The sequence below is a fragment of the Dromiciops gliroides genome, chromosome 2 (genome assembly GCF_019393635.1).
Source record: "Dromiciops gliroides isolate mDroGli1 chromosome 2, mDroGli1.pri, whole genome shotgun sequence".
NCBI lineage: Eukaryota > Metazoa > Chordata > Mammalia > Microbiotheria > Microbiotheriidae > Dromiciops > Dromiciops gliroides.
The window spans coordinates 212,789,044-212,813,965 of NC_057862.1; the positions used below are offsets into that span (position 1 = coordinate 212,789,044).

A 24,922-nucleotide genomic window follows, 5' to 3' on the forward strand; every position below is an offset into this window, starting at 1 on the left:
TTACCTGTATCACAGGATTTTTTAAATTGTAAAGAGTCATATAAAAGTGAGCTATTACAGTGCCTATATATTGGCTGTATTTTGCTGAAATATCATATTAAGGAAGGACTTTGAGGTAATAGTGGGAATCTGGTTGAAGATGTACTTTCATCTGTTGAAGATCTGGCTTGGAGTTTAGAGGTCAGGGCTGGAAATAAAAAATTTGAAGTCATCTGCTTATAGGTAGTAGAGAAACTGCAGGTATAAATGATATTATCAAGAAAGAAAGTGTAGAAAGAGAAGAGAGGAGGATCAAGGAAAGACCCTTGGTAGATACCTTCTTTATGATGGAGAACTGTATTGATTGCATGGACTGCTGAAAGTTGGGAGAGGAGGAGCTAACAAAACAGAGTAGTGGTAAGAAAGCTAAGAGGAGAATCAAGAGATTGTGATAGTTCTAAAACTAAAAGAGGAGAGGAAATTCAGTAGGAAAGGGCAATTAGTGATATTAAAAAAGGGCCTGTGGATTTGGCAATCAGAAGGTCATTGTTAATCTTTGAGAGAGCAATTTTTGTAAAGTGGTACCAATGAAAGCCAGATTGCAGGGGGTTGAAGAAAGAATGGATTGGAGGGAAAGCCCTGGAGGCATTATGTAGAGACAAATTTTCCAAGAAGTTTAGTAGTAAAGGAAAATAGAGAGATGCAACAGTACCTAGGTTCACTAGAAGGGTCAAGAGAAATCTTTTTTGTTGTTGTTGTTGGGTTTTTTTGGGTAGAGAAGTCATTAGAATGTTTGTAGGCTGATAGAAAGGGACAAGTGAATAAGGTGTGAGAGTAGGGTGATGGTTAATGAATCAAAGTCCAAGAGGAGTTGGGGGAAAATTCAACCAATGGGACAGTTCAAGCAATTAGCTTTCTTGAGTTGAAAGGGCTGGCTCTTTTATGATTGCAAGAAAGAAGAGTAGTAGTAATAATAATAAGTTTTGTGGAATGAATAAGGGACACTGATGAAGCTCATGCCAGATGAATTCAGTCTTCTTAGTAAAGTATGATGTTAAATGTAATGAAAAGAGTGCTGACATGAGTCACAAGACTTAGATTCAAATTCCATCCTGATGTTTGATACTTGTGTGATTGGCCATATCACTTTACCTCCTATGTGGATCTGTTTCCTTAATTATAAAATGAGAAGGTTGAACTAGGCATCCTCAGAGGTCTTTTCCAGCTCTAGCTCAAGAATAACCTTGATTCTATATGCTATAAATGTGTGTGTGTGTGTGTGTGTGTGTGTGTGTGTGTGTGTGTGTGTGTGGTGTATAGTATGTGCAAGCAGTAGGAATCTTGAGGAGGCAGGAAATGGTTTGGGACCTTAGTTGTAGGAATGATACAAGGCATCAGTAAGACAATTTGAAGCTAAAATTTGTTCAGTTTATTTCAATCCTGTGGATGGATTACAAAAGCTATTTATTATGTGAATCACTTTCATTGAATCTATCTGCAAAAGATTTTATTTATGAGAGAAAATTAGTTACTTTTCATTATTTATTTTCAAAGTTTGACACTACTCTAGGCCTCCCTCAAATGAAAACAAGCACCGTGCTTAGTTGTCCTTAATTGTGAAAGAAACCTTAATAAAATGAGATTTAAAGCCATATCAATTTGGGTTCTAATAATTAACAATTTTCAGGATCTGTGTTGATGTTTCTTGCTTTCTTTTTGTTCCCAGACTGACAATAGCATACCAAAGGAAAAGAAAATAGCATGAACAAGATTCAGTTCAGTTTAAAAAGTATTAATTGAACATCTGCTATAGTGCAGGGAGAAATTAAAAAATTTTTTTTTAGGGTTAAAATTTTTGAGAAAAAGCACCCATTTACATATAAAATTGATTTCCTAATAACAAATTATTTTTTCTATCCATTTGAGCCACACCTCTACTGGGGCAATATTATGTTTGCCTCATTCCTGTTATTGTTCTTGAAAGGTACTTGAAAGTATCAGGAATGAATTTTTCTAAAATAACTTAAAAATTAATTTTTTTCACAAATTCAAATTTATTTTCTCTCAGTTAGTCCAAGTAAACATGTGTTTGCTTTATTAAATGCTTTTTTCATACTGTGGCAAGCATAGTATTTGCTTTTCTCAGTCTTCATTCTCCTGGACCTTGCTTTAGCATTTGATCTGTGGAATACCCCCTTCTCCTTACTACTCTCTTTGCCCTTGGTCTTCATGACACTGCTGTCATCTGCTTTTCCTCTTCCTCTACCTCTCTAACTTTATCTTTAAAGTCCTTTTTGAGCACCTCTATGGCCTGAAACCAATTCATATTTTTCTTGGAAGCTTTAGATATAGGGGCCCTGATGTTGACATCTTCCTCTGAGGGTACACCTCAGTCTTCCTTGTTACTGAAGAAACTTTCTATGGTCCTCACCTTTCTCTGTCTGCTCATCTTGCCTTTCTTTTACTTGACTTTTAGCTCCTTAAAGTGGGGCACTGTTTCCAGGCTGCAGTATCCCACGCTTAAGAAGTCCCAGGTGGTATGATTTAAGGAGGATCGGGTTCTTCACTGGCCCATCCTGTTTCCTGGTCCCTGGTCCGTAGATGACCCTAGACCAACTTGCTAATCAACCAGCTTTGTGTGTTGTGGTTGTTAGCTCTGATGAGCCTGTGCCCCTCCCCAACCTGGGCCACTGCTGCTCAAGCCTACCTCCTGGTTCTCAGCAGGGGTGAAAAATCCAAGTTCTGCCTCAGCACCAGCCTATGTCTCCCCCCTGCCTAGGGCTCAGCCCTCTCACCACACTGTGAGCTTAGTTTCAGATGACACTGGCGCTTCAGCTGATTCAGAGGCTCTGGGGGTCTCCTTCTCCAGTAAGGCCTTCCTGAGACTGGATCTGTGTCAGGGTGACTGTGGGGTTGGGCTCGACTCCTGTATCAGCACAGTAGCTTCCTCCTTCTGACCTTCCAAGCCGTTCTTGGTTAGAAGATGATTTCAGCACATTCTTCTTTGAGTTTTGCTGCTCCGGGTGTTTTCCTATGGTGTTATTTGGATGTTTTTTGGAGTGATCATCTCATGAGTTCGAGATCTCACTGCCTTTCCTCCACCATCTTGACTTTGCTCACCGGAAATCCATCTGCTTTTCCTCTTAACTGTCTGATTTCTCTTCTTCAGTCTCCTCTGCTGGATCATTGTGTATTTTTCCCCTTTAAGCATCACTCAAGGCTCTGTCCTGTTCCTTCTTCTCATTCCAGTCTTACCCTTGATTATTAATTCTGATGGGTAATATTATCATCTATCTTCATACACATGATGTGACTTTCAAATTTATACATAGCTTTAGCATATTTCCTGACCTCCAGTTCCATTTGCTGGTCATTCCTGCCTACCTGTGCAGCTAGGTGGTGCAGTGGATATAGTGCTTAGTCTACAATCAGGAAGACTCATCTTCCTGAGTTCAAATCTGGTCTCAGACTCTTGGTAGCTGTGTGACCCTGGGTAAGCCACTTAACCTTGTTTGCCTCAGTTTCCTCATCTATAAAATGACCTGGAGAAGGAAATGGCAAACTATTTCAGTATCTTTGCCAAGAAAACCCCATAAGGGGTCAAAAAGAGTAGGACATGACTGAAATGACTGAACAAAAACAACCCACCTGGATGTTCCAATTAGAACCCATTTCCCTCAGACCTAATCTTTTCCTGAACTTTTCTGTTTTTATCAAATATACTACAAACTTTCCAATTATCTAGCTTTGTAACTATGGTAAACCTCAACTTGTCCCTCTCCCTTACTTTCTATAGTTCATCTTACTTACTTACAAAGTAGAAACAGTATGGTTCAATCTGCATTCATAATCCACAATTCTTTTTTCTGGATGTTGAGAGCATTTTCTATTATGAGTTCTTTGAAACTGTTTTGGATCATTGCACTGTTGAGGAGAGCCAAGTCTATCACCATTGTTCATCACACAATGTTGCTGTTACTGTGTACAATGTTCTCCTGGTTCTGCTCCTCTCAGTCTGCATCAGTTCCTGTAAGTCTTTCTAGGTTCCTCTGAACTCCTCCTGCTCATTGTTTCTTACAGCACAATAGTATTCCATTACATTCATATACCACAACTTGTTTAGCCATTCCCCTATTGATGGGCATTCCCTCAATTTCCAATTCTTTGCCAAAAAGAGAGCTGCTATAAATATTTTTGTACATGTGGGTCCTTTTCCCTTTTCTATGGTCTCTTTGGGATACAGACCTAGCAGTGGTACCACTGGGTCAAAGGGCATGAACAGTTCCATGGCCCTTTGGGCATAGTTCCAAATGCTGCTATTTTTTTTCTATGCATTTCATCCCACTTTTAGTCAGTTCTATTTGTTAGAAAGTTCCTCCCTTTCCTTTGATGTTTGGATGGACACGAGTCAGATATAGATCCTTTTCCACTGGTAGACTGAAAATTACCCATGCCTATTGACCTCATGTGTCTTGTTTTTCCTGTCAATCCTATAAAAGTCTTTTATTTTCTTGTAAATCCTCTAAAGAGGATCTACCTAACCCAGTGTAATCTTTCTAATTAATCAGAAAACATTTATTTAGGAGTTTGGAACTGTGCCTGGAACTGTGCTAATTATGGACAAAAACTAAAACAACTCTTGGCTTCAAGGATCTTGTAGTCAACATGAACATATATAAGTACATATGGAACATATACAAAACAAATATAAGGTAGTTAATTACAAGGTAATTAAGGAAGGAAAATAAGGAAGGGAAGGAAGGGAAGCAGGTGGGGAGCCAGAAGAGGTTTCATATAGCTGTCTTAAAGGAAATGAGGGATTGTTTGAGGCAGGCAGAAGGAGGGGGTACATTTTAGGCCCAGAGGATGGTCACTACAAAGGCACTGAAAAGGAAGTCAGTCAGTAAGTCAATCAACAAGAATTTATTAAAGGTCTACTACGTATCAGGAATTGCACTTAGTGTTGGGGATACAAAGAAAGGCAGAAAACCATGTCTCTGTCCTCAAAGATCTTATCTACTGAGGGTTAGATAACAAGATAACAATGTACACACAAGATATATGCATGTGCATATGCACACAATGCACCCACATATACACATATACAAATATATGTATGCATGTGTGTTTTATATGTACATAGCTATTTACATGTTATCTTGTTACCTCCCTATCAGAATGTGAATTCTTTGAGGACAAAGATACTGCTTTTTGCCTTTCTTTGTGTCCCCAGCAAGGGCAACCAGAAAAGGCCCTCTGCAGAGGATGGGATTAAAGTTCATTTATTTATTTAAGAACATTTCTATGTATACAGCACAGAGAGAGGATTCACTATAAAATATTAGCTTCCATTTCAGACTGTTTATTTAAAAAACTATGTAATAAATACAACACATTGTTTTCAGAGCTACTCTGCTTTTCTGTGTTTCCTTCTGTTCTTCCTTTCTGTGCTTTTTCTTTGTTCTCTGCTGTGCACTTTTTTTGGGGGGGGCAATTGGGGTTAAGTGACTTGCCCAGGGTCACACAGCTAGTAAGTGTCAAGTGTCTGAGGCCAGATTTGAACTCAGGTCCTCCTGAATCCAGGGCTAGTGCTTTATCCACTCTGCCACCTAGCTGCACCCTGCTGTGCACTTTTTAATATTTTTTTTCTTCCTCTCTCCTCACCCTGCCTTAGAGAAGGCTACAATTAGACACAAATATATATGTATATATATATATATATATATACACACACACACATATATATAAATATATATGTATATATACACATATATACATAGACACAGACACATATACATACCTACACATACATACCTATATACAAATAAAAAACATACCATGCATACTTCTATTTATCAGTTCTTTCTCTGGAGAATAATAGCATCTTCCCTCATAGGTCCTTTGTAGTTGCTTTGAGTATTTATCATACTCAAAATGAATTAGTCATTCAAAGTTGTTCTTAGGGCAATATTTCTGTTAATATGTACAACATTCTCTTGGTACTGTGTGCATTTCTAATTTTTAATTGTGTTTCTTATAAACCACATATAATTATCCCTTTCACATTGTGTGGATTAGGGGTGCGGTGCCTCTGCAATCTGGGAAATCTGTATAAAATTTTTTGACCCTCCCTTCATAACAGAGAAAAAGTCTGAATTGTTATGTTAATAAAAGATAAAATATATTAATAGTATATAATACTATACACATATTTTTTGAATGTCCGAGTTTCTAAAGTTTTTCTGAGTCATCTATTGGCCTTTGTGTGTTGTCTGTGGCTTCTGCAAAACTCCCCCCAAATTCCCATTTACTTTTTTATGCTGATCCTGCAATATATTGAAACTGCACTGGGGAAAGTCGCAATGTAGAAGGGATAACTGCATTGTCAGATTCTGATTTTTAATTCATTCTGCTGTTTCCATTTTATGGGTAAGTCCATACCATTCACATTCAAAGTTATAATTACTAGTTGTATATTTCTTTCCATCCCTTTTGCTCACTATTTATTCTTCTCACCCTGTTTAACCTATTCTTCCTCATGCATCTAATTTACTTCTAACCACTACCTTGCTCTCCTATTCCTTAATATTCCCACCTCTCTAGGAGTTCCTCCCTTATCCTTTCCCCTTACCCTCCAAAGTTCCCTCCTTTATCCTATCTCCTTTCCCTCTTATTTCTTTATACATTTAGAAGACTTTATGCCCTTATAGTTGTATATGTTATTTTTTCTTTAACCCAGCTGTGATATGAGTAAGATTTCAGCACTACCAGTCCCCCCACCTGCTTCCACTGTAATAGCTTTTCCATTCATGCCTCATTTGTATAATTATTCCATTTTACCTCTTCCCACCCAATTTAATTTTTTACAATTATCCCACCATACATAACTCAACCCCAAGCCTTTTATCAATGTATGATCTTTCAAACTACCCAAATAATGATAACAATCATTAAGAATAAGAATAATATATATTATAATATAATATATAATAAAAATACAGATAACATTTTCCCATATAAGAAGTAAATAGTTCAACATATTTAGTCCCTTGAAATAGATCTTTAATGTTTACCTTATGTTTTTCCTTGATCCTGTATGTCATATTTTCTTTGTTCATTTTTGGTTTTGTTTTTGTTTTTGGCGGGACAACGAGGGTTAAGTGATGTGCCCAAGGTCACACAGCTAGTGTCAAGTGTCTGAGGCTGGATTTGAATTCAGGTCCTCCTGAATCCAGGGCTGGTGCTTTATCTACTGTGCCACCTAGCTGCCCTCCATATTTTCCATTGAAAATGAAAATGGTCTTTCTCCTCCTCCCCCAAATACCTAAAAATTTTTCAATTCATTGAATATCCCTTTTTTCCATTCAGAATTATATTCAGCTTAACTGGGGAAATTATTCTTGGTTTCCAGCCCAGCTCCTTTGCTCTATGAAATTTAATGTTCCAAGCCCTTTGATCTTTTATGTAGAAGCTTGTATTATCTTGATTGTAGCTCCACAGCATTTAACTTGTTTTTTCTTGTTGCTTGTGTTTTCTCCTCAACCTAGGAGCTTTAAAACTTGGCTATAATCTCTTTCTGGTGGTGATTGATGGATTTCTTTTTCCATTTTATTTTTGACCTCTCTTTCTAGTATTCCAGGGAAACTTTTCTTAATAGTTTATCATATCTAGATGCTTTTAAAAAAATAATAACTTTCAGGTACTCCAACATTTTTTATATGCTCTCCTCAATCTGTTCTCCAAAGCAGTTGTTTTTCTAATGAGATGCTTCACATTCTCTTCTATTTTTTTCATTCTTTTGATTTTGTTTTATTATTTCTTTCTTTCTTTTTTGCAGTGCAATGGGGGTTAAGTGACTTGCCCAAGGTCACACAGCTAGTAAGTGTCAAGTGTCTGAGGCTGGATTTGAACTCAGGTACTCCTGAATCCAGGGCCAGTGCTTTATCCACTGTGCCACCTAGCTGCCCCCCTTGTTTTATTATTTCTTGATGTCTTATAACATCATTGACTTCCCCATGCCCAATTATAGGGTTGTTTTGTTTTTGTTTTTGTTTTTTTTTGGTGAGGCAATTGGGGTTAAGTGACTTGCCCAGGGTCACACAGCTAGTAAGTGTTAAGTGTCTGAGGCTGGATTTGAACTCAGGTACTCCTGACTCCAGGGCCAGTGCTCTATCCACTGCGCCCCCTAGCTGCCCCCCAATTATAGCTTTTAAAGAATTATTTTCTTGCTTAAGTTTTTGGATCTCTTTTCCAATTGGTTGGCTTTTTTCATAATTTTTAAAATTTTCTTGATTTGCTCTTATTTTTTTTTCTCTAATTTTTCCTCAACCTTTATCATTTGATTTTTAAAGTAAAGCTCTTCTCAGAACTCTTTTTTTGTAACCGGTTGACATTTTTCTTTGAAGCAGGAGTGGTTTTTTAAGCTTCACTATCTTCTGAATATGGACCCAGATTTTTTCTGTCCCCATAGTAGCTATTTACAGTCTGGTTCTTTGCTTTCTCATTGCTATTATTATTATTTTAGCAGCTTATTATTATAGTCAAATTCTAGTCCTATCACGTGGGGGATGATGCCTTAGCTTCAGGTTTTACTTAGGGTTGTTTTCTGAGCTCTGTCCTGGGAGCCTCACCTCAGCCATTTCACTCTATCCCCAAGCCAGGGCTAAGGGCCCCCAGCCACGCGGTCACTGAAAACTTTCTTGCTCCCTGCAGTCCCTCTTGAGGGTATGAACTTCAACTCTCCCCTCTGCCCTGGAACCTAAACCAAAGCCAGGGATTCTTCTCTCCTGCCAATCACAGCCAGCAGAGCCCTTTCCTGCTGGTACTGTGCTCAGTGTTGGATGCTCTCTCTTTCTGGCTCACAGCCCCTAACCATGCTTAATTAACAGATCTGTGCCTGGCATGACTGTGGAAGGTCCTTCAATCTTCCCCAGCTCAGCTGTCTGACCCTTCACAGTGTCCTTGAGGTGAGAATTTCTGCTGCCAAGCTGTCACCTGCCCTCAGGCTTGTTGTTTGTTGATTTAGTAGACTCGCCTGGAGGTCTTTTCACTTCAGTTGGGCCAGGCCTCTGCCCCTGGAGGTCCAGTTTCTCCCAAGCTGTTTTAGGAGAACAACTTCCTTACTCTGATTTTTAATTATTTTTGCTCCTCAAAATTTCCTCTGAGGCGGGGCAGCTAGATGGCGCAGTGGAAAGAGCACCGGCCCTGAATTCAGGAGTACCTGAGTTCAAATCCGACCTCAGACACTTAACACTTACTAGCTGTGTGACCCTGGGCAAGTCACTTAACCACAATTGCCCCGCAAAAAAAAAAAAATTCCTCTGAGGCAATATTTTTGTTCTGTTTGTGGGAGAATTTCAGAGAGCCCCATGTTTCCCTTCTTATTCTGCCATCCTCCCAGAATCCTCTATTGATTTAAGTTTATTTTTAAAAGAATTCAGGGAGGGGCAGCTAGGTGATGCAGTGGATAGAGCACCGGCCCTGGAGTCAGGAGTACCTGAGTTCAAATCTGGCCTTAGACACTTAACACTTACTAGCTGTGTGACCCTGGGCAAGTCACTTAACCCCAATTGCCTCACTAAAAAAAAAAAAAAAAGAATTCAGGGAACAGTAAGAGGTGAAGATGAGGAGGGAGAGCATCCCAGCATGGTGGACAGACAGCACAAAGGCATGGAGAACAGAGTTAGAGCATTGTGTGTAAGGAGCAGCATTTAGGCAGTGAAGGTGGATCATAGAGTATGTGGAGGCAAGTCAAGAAAAAGAAGACTAGGGGCAGCTAGGTGGTGCAGTGGATAGAGCACTGGCCCTGGAGTCAGGAGGACCTCAATTCAAATTTGACCTTAATACTTACCAGCTGTGTGACCCTGGGCAAGTCACTTAATTCCCATTGCCCTGAAAAAACAAAACAAAACAAAACAAAAAAGACTAGAAAGGTAGGAAGAGGTCGGGTTGTGAACATGCAGGCAAATCTAGGCTTTAGGAAAATCATCTCAGCAGAAGGCAAGATGGATTGGAGTGAGGAGAGAATTGAGGTAGGGAAGCTATTGTAATGATTCAGGCTGGAGGTGACAGGGGTCTGAACTAGGATGGTGGCTGTGTGAATGGAGAGAAGGGAATATACATGAGAGAACTGAAGATGACACTGAAGCTATGAGCTTGGGAGATTGGGAGAATGGTAGTACTCTCAACGACAATAGAGGACGTTGGAAGACTGGAGGTTTTAGGTGGGAAAAAAATTAGTTCTGTTTTAGACATATTAACTTTGAGAGGTCTTACTATACATTCAGCTCAAGATGTCCAAAGGGCAGTTGATATTGTGGAAGTGGAGCTGAGGAAAGAGACTAGGGAAGTAGATGTAGCTCTTGCAATTTTTTACATTGTGTTATATGTGAGGAACAAAGAGAAGGCCAGTTTGACCAGGCTGCACAGGGCAGGAAAGGGGTAGATCATGTTTAAAGAGGCTAGAAAAATAGGTAGGATTCAGGTCAGAAAGGGCTTCAAATAATAAATAGAATGATTTATATTGAGCTTAAAGGCTCAAAGGGCTTAAAGGGAGCCATTAGAGTTTACTGAGAGTAGGGTCATGACATGTTTAGATCAACACTTAACTAAAATACACTTTGGGAGCTATATGTGCAATGAATCGGAGTGAGGAGAGACTTGAGGCAGGGAGGCCGGTGAGGATGCCCTTGTTTCTATAGATGCCAATGCAATACTTAGGCTATCCTATCTGTTATTCATTAATTGAGCTATATGACCTTTCCTGGCCACGTATACTTTTGATTATTATGTCTTTTTATTAGTACCTTGCCATGTAATAGTCATCCTTGGAAGTGTGGCATTATATCTGCCATGTGTCTTTGGAAAGGTCACAAGAAATTTTGATTATTCTGTGACTTTGGTATTCTATATAACATCATGGAGGCAATATTGATTTAAAATGCTCTTTGCCTTATGCTGCTTCCCATAAGTGATACAGTATAATTTTCTCTTGCTATTTTAATCTAGGCCCATATAATTTTCTAATTTCACTGCTTGTTCAAGTTACTATGCATATTGATGGAATAATTTAAGGGACTGCCCATTATATGCATGTCACGATCTTAACAATACACATTTTCATCTACTTGGTTTTTCCTCTGTGGATTGTGAAATGATCTCCTTTGAAAGGCTGTGGATCTCATCAAGTCTGCCTTATAGTATTATGCACCTTGGTGCGATCAGTACAACATTATTTGCAAACAGGAGCATCTGGAGAACCTTATCATCAGGGAATCTTTCTTCTATCTGACTTCCCATAGTACATCCTCCATGGCAGAAACAATCATCACTGATTAGTATATGTCTTCCAATTTTATGCCTTACTTGGTATTGATACTCAGACTATTGTTGAACAGAATTCCCTATAATTGCCTCTGTCATGGAATCTTGTATAATCCTAACAAAAACATGGGAAGTACCTTGTTGGAAAAGAGCCTTGAAGGTGGTCTTTTATTCTGCCAAGTCAATTTTTTTGGGGGAAGAAACAAATCAACAAACATAGGATCCTATATTCTCTAAATTTCTCAATTATATGGCTATAAAAATGCAATTTGCCATAGAATATCTTCTACAAAAGTCTTTCTGTTCTCTTCTGAATTTTTCCTCAGAGTAGGCATCAAAATATGCCTTTCTCACAAAAGTTTTGTATAAGTGAAAAAGTAGATATATGGGTTGGTAATTGATTTTTTCTTGGTTATATTTTTTAGAGGTAAAAATATCACCTCTGATCTTTTCCATTCTTTTGGAATACCTTCTTTTAAGATGTCTTGAAAAGTATTCAGGGCTATTTTGTGGATTTGTCTGTTTCATGGATCATCACAGCCAAAGAATCACCTATTAACCAACCTTCTGGTGACATGCCTTTGCTGGTTCTTGGAAGAAGACATTACCAGAAGGTTGGCAAATAGGTGGTTATACTTGAAACCTTTCTTCGTAAAACCTACTAGAGCAGGTTCAAGCATATTGTTTGAAAACCCAGGATCTCTTTCATCTCATTAGAAGTATCAGAATAAGACTTTTGTGGGGGTGTTCCTTCTATTGAAATGAAATTTACATTTCTGTGATATCTACTGATTGATCTCTTCCACAGTAATGGTGGCAGAGTGCTGGTCTTCTTTTCTACTTCTGTTAATGCTGTTTAAAATGGCATCACTATTTTAGGACTTGTGTCACACTTTTGACTTACATTGAATTTTTAATAAGTGAATTCCCCCGTCCAAATTTTTTTTTACAAAAGTTGTATACTTGTGCAATTTATTTTTTAAAAATCCTAAATACAATTTATTTTAAATAATGAGCACACATACAATTTCATTGTATTAATTTTGGCTCATTATTTCAACCTTTTGAGACCTTGTAGAACTCTGTTTCTGCCATCTGATGAATTAGTAATCTCTCCCAACTTCTCATTTTTTGCATTTTAAAGTATTCTTTCTATGTACTGATTCAAATTATTGGTAATAATGTAGAAGAGCAGAGAGTCAGAGGCAGAACTCTTTGACATTCACTGAAGGCATCCCTTCACATTGGAATTGATATAGTAAATAACATTCACCTAGCTCACAGGTGTCTAATCTCACAAGTATATGGTAAGCAACTTTATCAAATACCTTGATGCAATCTAGATGGATACACCATATTTATAGCATTTCCCTGATCACTCTATGTTTCTTTTGAATTGGACCTGTGATTGATTTGGTATAAAGAGCTTGTAGATGAGGCAATTACCACTACCAGTGCAGCTCAGTACTTGCCTGGGGTGCTGAGAAATTAAATAGCATGTTCAAAGTCACAGAACCAGAATTTGTCAGAATGGACAGAATTTGAATCCAGGTCTTCTTGACTCAGGGCTGGCTCTCCATCCATTAAAATATTGCTGACTCTTCCTCAGGAACAATATTTGAAGAGTAAATAAGAGTAATTTAGGATAACTATTTAGTGATTCCTTTTATCTCCCATTCCAAGTACTCATCTGTTTTCTAATCCATTCTAGAATTTTGCCAGGGATTGACGTCATGTACTTTGCCTATTTTTGAAAATCACAATATTTGTTGTTTTCCAGTCTTTTGGCATCTCTTCCATTTTCCACTGTTTCTCAAAGATTACATGTAGTGGTTTTGTGACTTTTTCTCCAATATTCTTTCTTCCATATTCTGGATATGATATGAATGTGGATACTTGCCAGAGTTACAGCTAGGAATTTTTTCTCCCTGGAGCACACATTTTCAACTATTCTCAAGGGCAAACAGCACAAAGTGTCACTCACTTGGTAGATACCAATGCTGAGGAAGATGCTTTAAGAAGGAAAAGGATAGGGACAGGGCAGAGAAGATGCTGATATATGGTAGCTTTCTATAGTCATTAACTGTTCTTTCTAACTATGTGCTAAACTATGTTATTTCTGCTGCTGAAACTCTGTAAGTGTTGTCTATACCTGCTCAATTCTTGTACATTATTATGGAGTCTTGAATTCATTTAAAGGAATTAAGGGGTGTTCTTACTTTGTCTTATTTATTTTAGGTTGACTTCCATCTTCATTATGTTTGATTGAATCTTTCCAGTTTGAAGATTATTCTCTTTCACAGTGCTGATAGATGCCAAATGAGAGTTTAGTGGTTCTCTCTTCATCTCTTTATGCAAAGGGATGAGTCTTTCCTTGTTCTTCTTTCTTTGAACACATCTTAAACATTTCTTATTGTCCTCAGTATATTTACATGCCTCAGCTCTGCCTTCCTGATGCTATCTTACAGGTTTGTTCCATCCTCAAATTAGTCCTTGGTTATGTGCTCTTCTTTTTATTTTTAATATAGGTTTTTAAAAATTAACTCATTGTAAAACTCCCTATACAGCCACATCAATTTCTTTAGATGCTTCATCTTTTCTTTCTTATTATGATCCTTCATGATTATATTATAAGATTTTCATTTTTTGAGAATTTTTCATTGCTTTTGAACTATTTTTTAGAGTCTCTGGCCATAGCATTTTGTCATTTCTATGAACTTTCTGAGTCTCATTTCTTAAAAGTCTATATATCTGACAGTGTCCAACATTCCTTCCTTGACTGGTAGGGGCTCTAAGGTGAAATGATCACTTTCCCCCCATGGTTCCTATTGCTTTCGTCTCACTATCCAGGTCTTATAAACTGGAACTAAATCAAGAGGAAAAAAAATTGAATATTAGCATTGGAAGGTAATTCAAAAGTCATCTAATCTAACTTTTACCCAAAGTAGGAATCTCTGACATTCTGGATATCTAACCTCTACTTGGAAGCTTCCACTGACTGGGAACTTGTTATTCCACTATGTAGCCCGTTCCACTTTTGGGCACACTTCTGAGTGCTAGAATTTTTTTTCATTTTTTCATATATTGTGCTGAAATCTGCCTTCCTCCACATCTTGGTCCTAGTTCTGTCCTAGGGCTAAGTAGGCAAAGTCTCCGGTCATACACCTTCACTAACTTCTTGTGAGATACATTTTGTTTCTAATCAGGAGTTCATCATTTATCTTCTATGTCATCTCTAACATCCATTCCCTTCTCTACGGTCCCCACAACAATGACTTTTCTACAATCCTTTAATACTAGTTTAATGCCTTATTACTACCCACCCACTGCTAAATCTTAAGTGCAACTTTGTGGTTCTCAGAGATTCATTCTGCAAACTATCCTTTTGCCATGCCTGTTTATTGCTCCTTCCCTTGGCTACACAGAGGGTCAAAGGAAAGCTATCTTTAAGTCAGCCTTCAAGTTTCCTTCTTGATTCTTAATAGTCACTGATAGAGCTGGTTAGGGGTTATCAATTAGCACTAGTTTGTTTACCTAGAAATTGACCCGTCCTTCCTTAGGAAGCCACTAGCAGACACAATTGGCAAATACAGGGCCCATTGACAAGAATAGTTTTCCTGGGGCAGCTAGGTGGCGCAGTGGATAGAGCACTGGCTCTGGATTCAGGAGTACCTGAGTTCAAATCCGGCTTCAGACACTTAACACTTACTAGCTGTGTGACCCTGGGCAAGTCACTTAACCCCAATTGCCTCACTAAAAACAAAACAAAACAAAACAAAAAAACCAAAAAGAATAGTTTTCCATATGGGCAAATGACTTAAGAAATTTTAGATGTTGCTAATACTCTCATTGAAATAGTGTGGAGCTCAGATCACTCAAAAAGAATACACACACACATACCCCTCCCCCAGACCTGGTGAAGTGTATGTACACTGAGTTATACCAATAGAATGGTAGTTGACTTTAAGGTGGTAAAAACTAAACCTTGGAAAAGCTTTCCCAGCAATCCCAGCAACCATTGCTACTCCTCTAGTCTTTATCATTCTACTGAGGATTAGGTAGGACAAGAGAATGTACTGAAAAGCTTTGTCAACTTATCGAGACATAACTGCAAAAGAGGATAGAGGAGGGGCAGCTAGGTGGTACAGTGGATAGAGCACCAGCCCTGGATTCAGAAGGACCTGAGTTCAAATATGACCTCAGACACTTGACACTTACTAGCTGTGTGACCCTGGGCAAGTCACTTAACCCTAATTGCTTCACAAAAAAGAGGATATAGTAGAGAAAAATGATTGCTATAGTCATTAAAGAATTCTGTGCAAAGAAATCAGTTAAACTGTTTATTTGGCATAGTATAAACAAAATAACCAGTGGATGAATTAACTTTCAGCTTTTTTGATAAGTTGTAATATTCCTTCTATGAAGTCCTATTCCAAAGCATTATATTATTATTATTATTATTATTATTAAATTATCAAGGCTTTGCTAATGTAGCCCAACCTATGACAGACCCTATATTAAGCAGAAAAGGCTTTGAGTATGGGCCTGTGTGTTTTCTTGATAAATTTGGAGCCACCTATCACCAGAAGGTGGGCCACTGAGTAATGAAGTTTTGGGGCCACAGCAAATTATGAAGACTTTATTATGACTTCGTGGAACTGGGATTTTTGTGCCTTTTGCAGGTACCAATGATGTACTTACAACTTATGAAATTATATAATTTTTAGGTTATTGAAGTAGAAGTACTGCTATTGTGTAGACACAGGTACACAGTCTAAAATTCTATTGTTATACATTATATTAACCTCATATATATACATGTATAGTAAGCCAGGGACATTTTATTGGCATATTCATTAAGTAGGACAGTAGTTCTCAAAAATGTGGTCTGGGGAATTCCTGAATCCCAAGATGTTTTCAGAAGATCCACAAAGTTAAAACTGAGGCATTTAAATATCTAATACAATAAATATAGATAGATATAACCCACATAAACAAAAACTCTTTGGGGGGTCCTCAATAATTTTTAAGAATATAAAGGAACCCTGAGATCAAAACGTTGGAGAACTGCCGAACTATAGTAATGTTTTAAAAGAAAAAAAATGAATGAAAAAGTATTCATTAATCTATACTACTATATGATAGGCATTGTGCTTATGCTTCTATTGTCAACAGATCTCAATTTATTTCATCTAAAATCTCTTCAATTCTTTAAGTCCCTAATGCCTCTAATTAAAAGAGGATAAATAATATTTGTACTACCTACTTCACAGGGTTGTTATGAATATCATTTGAGATAATATATGCAGAAACAAGCACTAAGTAAAGGTAAGGTATTATAATGATGAAGGTGATGGTTATGATGCATGCCACAGGCCACTGATGAAAAAGATTACTCTTTGATCCTTGGAGGAACTACTTAGGCCTAAAGATAAAGTTCAAGACGAAGTAGATATCCATATTGGAGATGTCATAAGAATATAGATTTCTATGGTTAATTCCAGAGGTAATATTATAGCTTGTTTTTCCCCCGGATATCCTTGGTGAGGTGGGCTCTCTTTCTCTGTTGATGTTTTGTATACCTTCCCCTTACAGCTGAAATATCTGCTATATGTCAGAAAAAGGTAAGACCAAACCATCTGTGCGGTGAGGCATGACTTTTCTGTGTTTGTTTCATAATCTCATTCCATGAACATGTGCCTCATTTCTATGCCATGGTCTCCAAAATGTCTATGTGATCATAATTTGTGAAGGGGGAAAAAGTGATTTAGCATGCAAGATTGCTTACTTTTCAGATGGCTGGTCTTCTCAGCCCTGATCTTGCTAATCCATTCTGCACAGTGTACTTGATAATAATACAGAAAACATGAAATTAACCCCAAATGATGGGATAATGCATTAGTTTAAAAACAAAATGAAACACTCTACCAAAAACAGCTAAACAATGATAAAATAAATGTGGAGCCTAAATTTATTGAAATGGTGCAACCTTTCATGCTAAAAAGACTTTATGGTGTTGGTGGGAAGGGGTATGTACCAAAATATATGTGCACAAAATATACTAATCCTGTTTCTATGCATAGAAGACAGTCATTTATTTGTCAAGTGAAATGATTAATGTGACCTCCTTGCCCTCAAACTCTCTTTTTAGACTGCCTTCCACCATGAGTTTCTCTACATCTTTTCCATCTTTTTTCTTTATCCAATACTTCTTTGAGTAGAACAAGGGAACAAGAGAGGCAATATGTTGTAGTAGAAAGAACACTAGTCTCTGAGCCAGGAGATCTGTTTCTGATTTTGGTCTTGGCCCTATCACTAACTAGAGGTGGCAGATTGGAAACAGAGCTCCAAAGGTAACAGGTAGTGTAATATGTGGTATGCTTACATGCTTATAAACCAGAGTGAGAGAGAGAAAACACTAAGCAGAAAGGAAATTGGAAGGAAGAAGGTGGTCTTGAAAGTCAGAGTTGGAAAACATACATATTAGGGAAAAGAAGGAATTTAAAGGTCGAAGGAACAACTTAGATTTGAGAGAAGTAATTGTGGGTAAAAGTAGACACCACTTAGTAAGAAGGAAAAATATAAATGTTTCTATCAGACTATTAAGAGAGACAGAGACTTTGGGAAATAGCTTTGAGTCTGTCACTAATTATATCACTTCCATGGTTTGAAAGCCTGACTCCGGTATGGAAAATCTGAGTATACAAAGCTAAACATCTTGTGTGACTGCCAAAATTTAATTCAAACCTTTGTTTTAATATGATTGTTTCCTGTAAATAATACAGTGCCTATCACCGATCCTAGGCAATAAATGGTTTGTTATCCTTCTTCCCCCTTCAACACCACTCTTTCATTTGCCTTCTCTAAGTACCTTGATGTGCTTATGCTATGTCTCATACATACAGCTCCCTTCAGCCCTTAGCTACTGCCAACACTCAAAAACAGTTTGTTAAATTAATCCTAAACTAAGGACCCAAAATGTGTTCCTTCCCAGGGGCATTGGCATTTGAATAGGAAAGCCTTTAAGACTTTTGGAGTGAATTTATCCATATTTAGAGAATTTCAGACTCCAGCTGGTGGGGAGGGTCATGAGGATGTAAATGGAGAGACCCTCAAAGTCACTACCAGGAGGGAAGTGATTTCCACACCTACTATTAAGGTCAGACCTAACAATATTTCTTGAAACTGTGGAATCTTTCTTAGTCAATACCCTATTTTCACACCCTCTATCTCTGGAATGTATTACTTCTCTTCTACTTGAGGTTTGTAACCAGTTCTCCTTTGGAGGAGCCTTCTTATCCCTATTTTGCTATATTGCCTTTGGATTGTTCCCGTGGTTCTTATTGCCACGTTATTTAGGGCGCCCCACAGAGAACTGATGAGAATGGAAATAGCTTGCTTGTAGCAGCCAGTCAGTTAAGGCCACCCATAGTGCAAAAAAACCTCTTGGAAGTGTCCTTGGATGCTGTGTAACGATAAGGGTGGAATGAAAATCTCCCATTTTGAAGTTGAACAAAAAGATTTTTCTGGTTGTTTTCAAAAGGGAGGACATACAACCTGCAATGAGGCAGACTGTAGTGCCATGGTGCTCTTTCTCAAGAGGTTAGGGCAAAAAATCCATTATTCTGGCTGAATCTCCAGGACCTGGGCTAAGCTTTGGAGGACAGTCATACAGTCCTGGATCTTACAAAAAAAACCCTTTCTAGTTTGGTAGGATATGATAGTATTTACAATGAACAAAAACTTACTTGAATGGATACATGTTAACACGTATGAGAGGCAGTCTAAGCGGATAGAGAGATGACCTCAGTCAGAAAGAGCAGCCCCTGGACATCTCACTTAAACTCTCTGGGCAATTAAGACTGTCTGTCATTTGCACATCAGGTGTTGACCTCCAAAAGAAGGTGGAAGGAGGTAGTTTCTTTATCAATTTTTCTCTATGCAATAAAATCACTCGACTGATTAAAAAAGGGGGGAGGGCAATACACATATGCACCTATCTGAACATAGTCAACACAAGTTGAATTTTGGAATTTATGTAAATATAAAATACAGCAACATAAACATAAATAAATATATGTGTATATATAAATGCATGTGTATACATACACACACAGAGATATAGTTTTTTGACTATAAGTGGGAGAAACTGGCCAATGGGAAGCCCAACCTTGGAGCATGCTCAGTACTGCACCTTTGCCTCATGAGGGCCGGTGTCACGAAGGCCGGACGTTGGACCTGTGCTGGCCAATCACAGGCAGGGATTGCCGGCGACCTCTGGTATGGAGTCTAGTTCTTGTCCCTCTATGTGTGCTCCTTGCATTATGGTGGCCCTTGGCGGGAGTCGGGGGGGGGCGCCTCTGGGAGTCTTTTGAGGGCCTGCCCCACCCCGAGGGGCAGGAGAGGGTCCCAGGGCCCTCATGTTCGAAGGCTTTGCAGGGCAGAGCAGGGCCACCATTGCACACGTACGCGCTGGGGGAGGGGGGAGGGGGGAGCGGGGAGCGGGGAGCGGTTTACAGGCACCCACCCCCCTCAGTAGATACACCCCCAAGGATAGGCTCCCCGTGACCAATCACCCCGAGGCAAAGCACGTGATGGAAATTTGACCCCCAAGCTCTCCAGTGCTGAGCTCGGGCTTTGGAGGTGACTCTGGGCTGTCGCATCAGAAAGGCTTCAGGTAGAAGTCCACCCTGGGACTTGTGTTTACCACCTGGGCCGAGCTGGCTAGAAATGGAGACGTTTGTCACCAGAAGGCTGCCCACCAGGGGATAAATGTTTTGTTTTGTTTTGTTCCTCAAAACTCATGGAATATGGAAGAGTTAGGATCTCTATCGGGGTGTCGGTAAAACCCCAATACTGATGAAACTAATCAATAGGTTTTCATTATTACTTTATGCCAGGCACTGACGGTGCAAAGACAAAGGCGAACGGTCCTGTCCTCAAAAGATAAGCATATGTAAATGTATTAATACAAAACTGATAGAAAGTGATTCTGCAAGGAGGGCACTAGCCGCTGGGGAGGAGCAGGAACGGTGAGAAGACAGCATTCCAGGTTTGGGGGACAGCTAGCTAGTGCAAAGGCACAGCTATGGAATGCCGTGTATAAGGAAGAGTAATAAGCCCAGTTTGACTCCACCATAGAATTCACAAAGGACTGGAAACGTAGGTTGAGGCCACTTGTGAAAGGCTTTAACTTCCAAACAAAGGTTTTTATTTTTGACTCTAGAGGAAATAAATAGGGAGCTACTGACATGGCCAGCCCTGGGCTTTAGGAAAATCACTTTGGCAACTGTGGGGAAAGTGGAGGCAGGGAGGCCAATTAAGAAGCTATTGCAGAAATTCCTATGCTAGAGGTGAACACAGTTTGTGCTAGACTGGTGATTGTGTGAGTGTGAGAGGAAGGAACTTATGCCAAAGATCTAGTAGATATAGAAATAATAAGGTTTGGCTATTTAGATAAATTATAATAAGTAGTCAGGGAATAATACTCAAGTTTCAAACCTGGTGGCTGGAGAAATGGTGGAGTCCTCAATAAAAATAGGGAAATTCAGAAAAAGTGTGGGTTTTGGGGAAGTTATATTCATGCCTCTTCTTTTCTTTTCTGCTTTTTTTTTTTTTTTACTGAGGCAATTGGGGTTAAGTGACTTGCCCAGGGTCACACAGCTAGTAAATGTTAAGTGTCTGAGGCCAGATTTGAACTTAGGTACTCCTGAATCCAGGGCTGGTGCTCTATCCACTGCGCCACCTAGCTGTCCCCATGCCTCTTTCTAATATAAGATTATCGAGATAAGCTTAGAGAGGGCTTTGAAGCACAGTTGATATATCGAGGTCTTTCTTTCTTTCTTTCTTTCTTTCTTTCTTTCTTTCTTTCTTTCTTTCTTTCTTTCTTTCTTTCTTTCTTTCTTTCTTTCTTTCTTTCTTTCTTCCTTCCTTCCTTCCTTCCTTCCTTCCTTCCTTCCTTCCTTCCAGATATTTAGAGTTTTAAAACATTTCTGTTTTTGACTTTGATTCTATTAGGCCAATAGAAAACATTCTGGATCATTTCGTCATTACTAAAACCTAACTAGTTACAGAGAGCCTTGCTTTCAAATGTTAATTTCCACTTTCAAGAATCCTGGTACATATGCCTGGCCCATTAAGTTCCCATTTGTTCCAATTTTTAACTGAATTTACATTGGTTATTTAATTTTTAACATTTCTTTATTTTCAGAACTGCAGTTCTCATGTGAGGAGAGCTGTGGTAACCTGCTTCTCAGCAGGGTGCTGTGGTCGCCATGGAAACAGGCCTGTCAGATACTGTAAAAGGTGCCATTCAAACCACCATAGCAATGAAGTTGGGTCAACAGGAGCCACAGCGGAAACCCACCTTTATCAGACATCACCTCCACCCATCAACACACGGGAATGTGGAGCTGAGGAACTTGTGTGCACAGTGGAGGCTGTGATTAGGTAATGTGACAAACTACAGAGTTGCTGACCTTCACTTTTGGGTAATGTGACAAACTGCAGAGTTGCTGACCTCCTATCTACAAATAAGTATGTGTAGATACTAAAGCACAAACTTTTTACAGTGGTCGTATCTGATGTGATGCATCTCTGTTTTGAGTCTTTTGAGTGTAATATTTTCTTAGAAGTGAAAATAAAAAGCCCTTTAAAAATAAATGTAAATACTTCTATTCATTTTTTTCCCATTGCAATGTGTCAGAAAATTTATTGTTCCTCTTTCATACCTTTTGGGGGTGTATGTTCCATATTCCAACTTTCAATTAGCTTGTTTTTTGAAAATAGCCTCTTGCCTCCCCCAGTAGTCTTATGTGTATTTACAATATTCTTAAACTTAAATACAGGAGAAGGAGGCTTTGAAATTCTGTGAAAAGAACCAGTAAACAGAACTGGGTTTTTGTTTAGCCTTCATCAGACATGGCTGTCCCATGTGTTTCGAGGGGAGTTACTTCTCTGTGGCTTAGTTTTCAGTTTATAAAATAGAAGTGTTTTATAACACAAATGAAATAATTCCCTACCACTGAAAGTGTTAAAGGTGAGGCTAAATGACCACTTGTTTAGGATCCTGTAGAGAGAATTCATGCTCTGCTGTACCAGAGGAAGGGGTCCTATAAGTGATCAAGTCCATTCTCTTCATATTACAAATGAGCACACTGAAGTCAAGAAAACCACAGGATCACAGGTTCATAGATACAGAGCTAGAAGGGATGACATACTATTTAGTTAAATCCTCATCTTTTTATAAATAAGGAAACTAGCATCTTTTTGGGATATTAAGTGATTTGTCCAAGATTCCACAGGCATTGGCAGAGCCAGGATTTGTACTCATATCCTGACTAAATCCATTGCTCTTTCCATTCTACCAGACTGATAGGTTTAAACCAGTACATTTTTTGGGCTATCCCTGTATTATTCATTATCTACCATTTGTTTCTAGACTGTTTGATATGAAACTTCCTCTATTTTTTTTAACAGCTTGCTGAAGGAAGCCGAATTTCATGCCGAGCAGAGGGAATATGAACTAAATCGCCGAAGACAAATGGGGCTTTCCTCTTCCCACCACTCTTTGGATAACACTGACTTTGATAACAAAGATGATGATAAACATGACCAACGACTGCTCAGCCAATTTGGAATATGGTTCTTAGTAAGGACATATATCTCTATCTTTATTTCTGTGTTTGTACTTTAAAAAAACAACAACTATCTTCCACTGTATTTCTCATTCTGAGATTCCACAGATGAGGAATTTCATTCTTGTACATTTCTGTTTTTTCCATGTTGGCTGGGTAATGTAGTTAAAGGGAGCGGAAACAATAAGCATAAGATTCTGTATGATGGTTGTAATGTACCTCTTGGCATACAACCAAATATTGACATTGCTAGGATATGATGTTTTACCTCTGGTTTGAGTACAATGCAGGCAATGGCACAGGACCTGACCCTCATCTACATGCAAATATTCTTGATAGTTCAGGCCCTAGGGAACGTTTGATAGATTTGTGGTTATTTCGATGCTTATTTCTACATATGGCCCAATGTAGAGATTCCAGGAGAATTGAATCATCCCACTGGGCCTTGTTAATAATGAATAATCAGACAGCAGTGTGGTTAATTTAGCCACGAAAGTTATGAACAGCCCGAATGGTCCCTGGGAACTAAAGTCACCGTTTCTGCCGAGATGTTTGTGATCTTCAGGTTTCAAAGCCCCAGTGATGATAAGCTCTCATGGCGTGGAGAAAGAATTCAGACACAGTCTGAATGGTCATGGCAAGCCCAAGTTTTATTGTTTAGTAACATGATAGGAGGAAAAATGAAATACTGTATGAGGAGGCCTGGGCTCAATTCCCTGCTCAGGCACTTAGAGGGGGAACTCACGTCAACTACGTGAATAACCATTTCCTTGTCTGTTAAATGGAGATAATAATATTTGCTGGGCAGGTAGTTGGCATGGTGGATAGAGCACCAGGCCTGGAGTCAGGGAGACTCATCTTCCTGAATTCAAATCAATGGCCTCAGACAGTAGCTGTGTGACCCTGGGCAAGTCATTTAACCCTGTTTTCTTCAGTTCCTCATCTGTAAAATGGGCTGGAGAAGGAAATGGCAAACCACTCCAGCATCTTTGCCAAGAAAACCCCAAATAAGGAGATGAAGAGTTGGACATGACTGAAAAACAACTTAACACACATATATACAATATTTGCTACTTCACAGGGTGTTGTGAGAAAAATACTTTGTAAAACTTAAAGTGACAGAAATATTTGGACTATTATTGCTACCTCAGTCCAGGATTCTTTAGATAGGGCCTCTAAACAGAGCCTTGGTTTGCCGGGGCGGGGCGGGGCGGGGGGGTAGACTGAGGATAGCTTTGATCCCCAGAATTCCTGGTGTTATAAACATCCCCCTTACATTAGTGTATATACAGCTATATTTTAAATAACCAAGCCTGATTGATTATTTCATTGTCTTAGCCTAAATGCTTCTCTTATTTGTAATGATCAGGAATGAAAAAGGGGCTATGGACATCTCTTACCCAAGTGGAAACAGGAACCAAGGGGCCTAACCTCTTTCATGATAGTGAAACACTACCCTTCTTTTTTTCATGGAAGTAGGAGTGGAGTAATACAGGGGCCCAAAGAGGAAGGCTAACTACTAAGAACCATTAAGTAAAGAGCCACCCAAATATACAAGATTTATATGAAATGGTATCCTTTTGTGGATATGGCATAGTTGTCAATGATCCTTTGATCTTCACAATCTTCACAATCACTTGATTTTTTCTATTTGGTAGTGTTTTCACATCATTCATATTCCTTTAAAATTATTTACCAAATTGGAATTAAAAAAATGATTCTGTTGTATCTCTTGTATGGGGACAGCAGCAAATACTGATGTAATTAAAATGTTCATTAGGGTTGGGGGTAATATTTTCCTGTGGAAAAAGAAATGGGGTCCAAATGGACTTGAACCCAGTATAAACAAAGGGCTAGCTAGAAGAGGGGGAAGGGTAAGATAGTTTTTAGACCATCTATAAACATGAACTTAGTTGTTGGTACTTTATATGTGAGATCCCTTTCCAATGACCAATGAGTGGATAATCTGTGGAGAAACTTATGCA

The 24,922-nt window shown here is 38.8% G+C and overlaps 1 protein-coding gene across 11 annotated transcripts in view; it reads left to right on the top strand.

The window, feature by feature from the left end:
• Window positions 1-24,922, top strand: part of UNC79 (unc-79 homolog, NALCN channel complex subunit) — a 323,533-nt gene that overhangs the window by 91,498 nt on the left and 207,113 nt on the right. For all 11 annotated transcript variants that reach the window (XM_043986754.1, XM_043986757.1, XM_043986756.1 and 8 more), the window contains exons 11-13: window positions 16,897-16,925; window positions 21,512-21,750; window positions 22,780-22,951. In XM_043986754.1, the coding sequence (XP_043842689.1) occupies window positions 16,897-16,925; window positions 21,512-21,750; window positions 22,780-22,951 (440 nt within the window). The remainder of the gene's footprint in view (window positions 1-16,896; window positions 16,926-21,511; window positions 21,751-22,779; window positions 22,952-24,922) is intronic.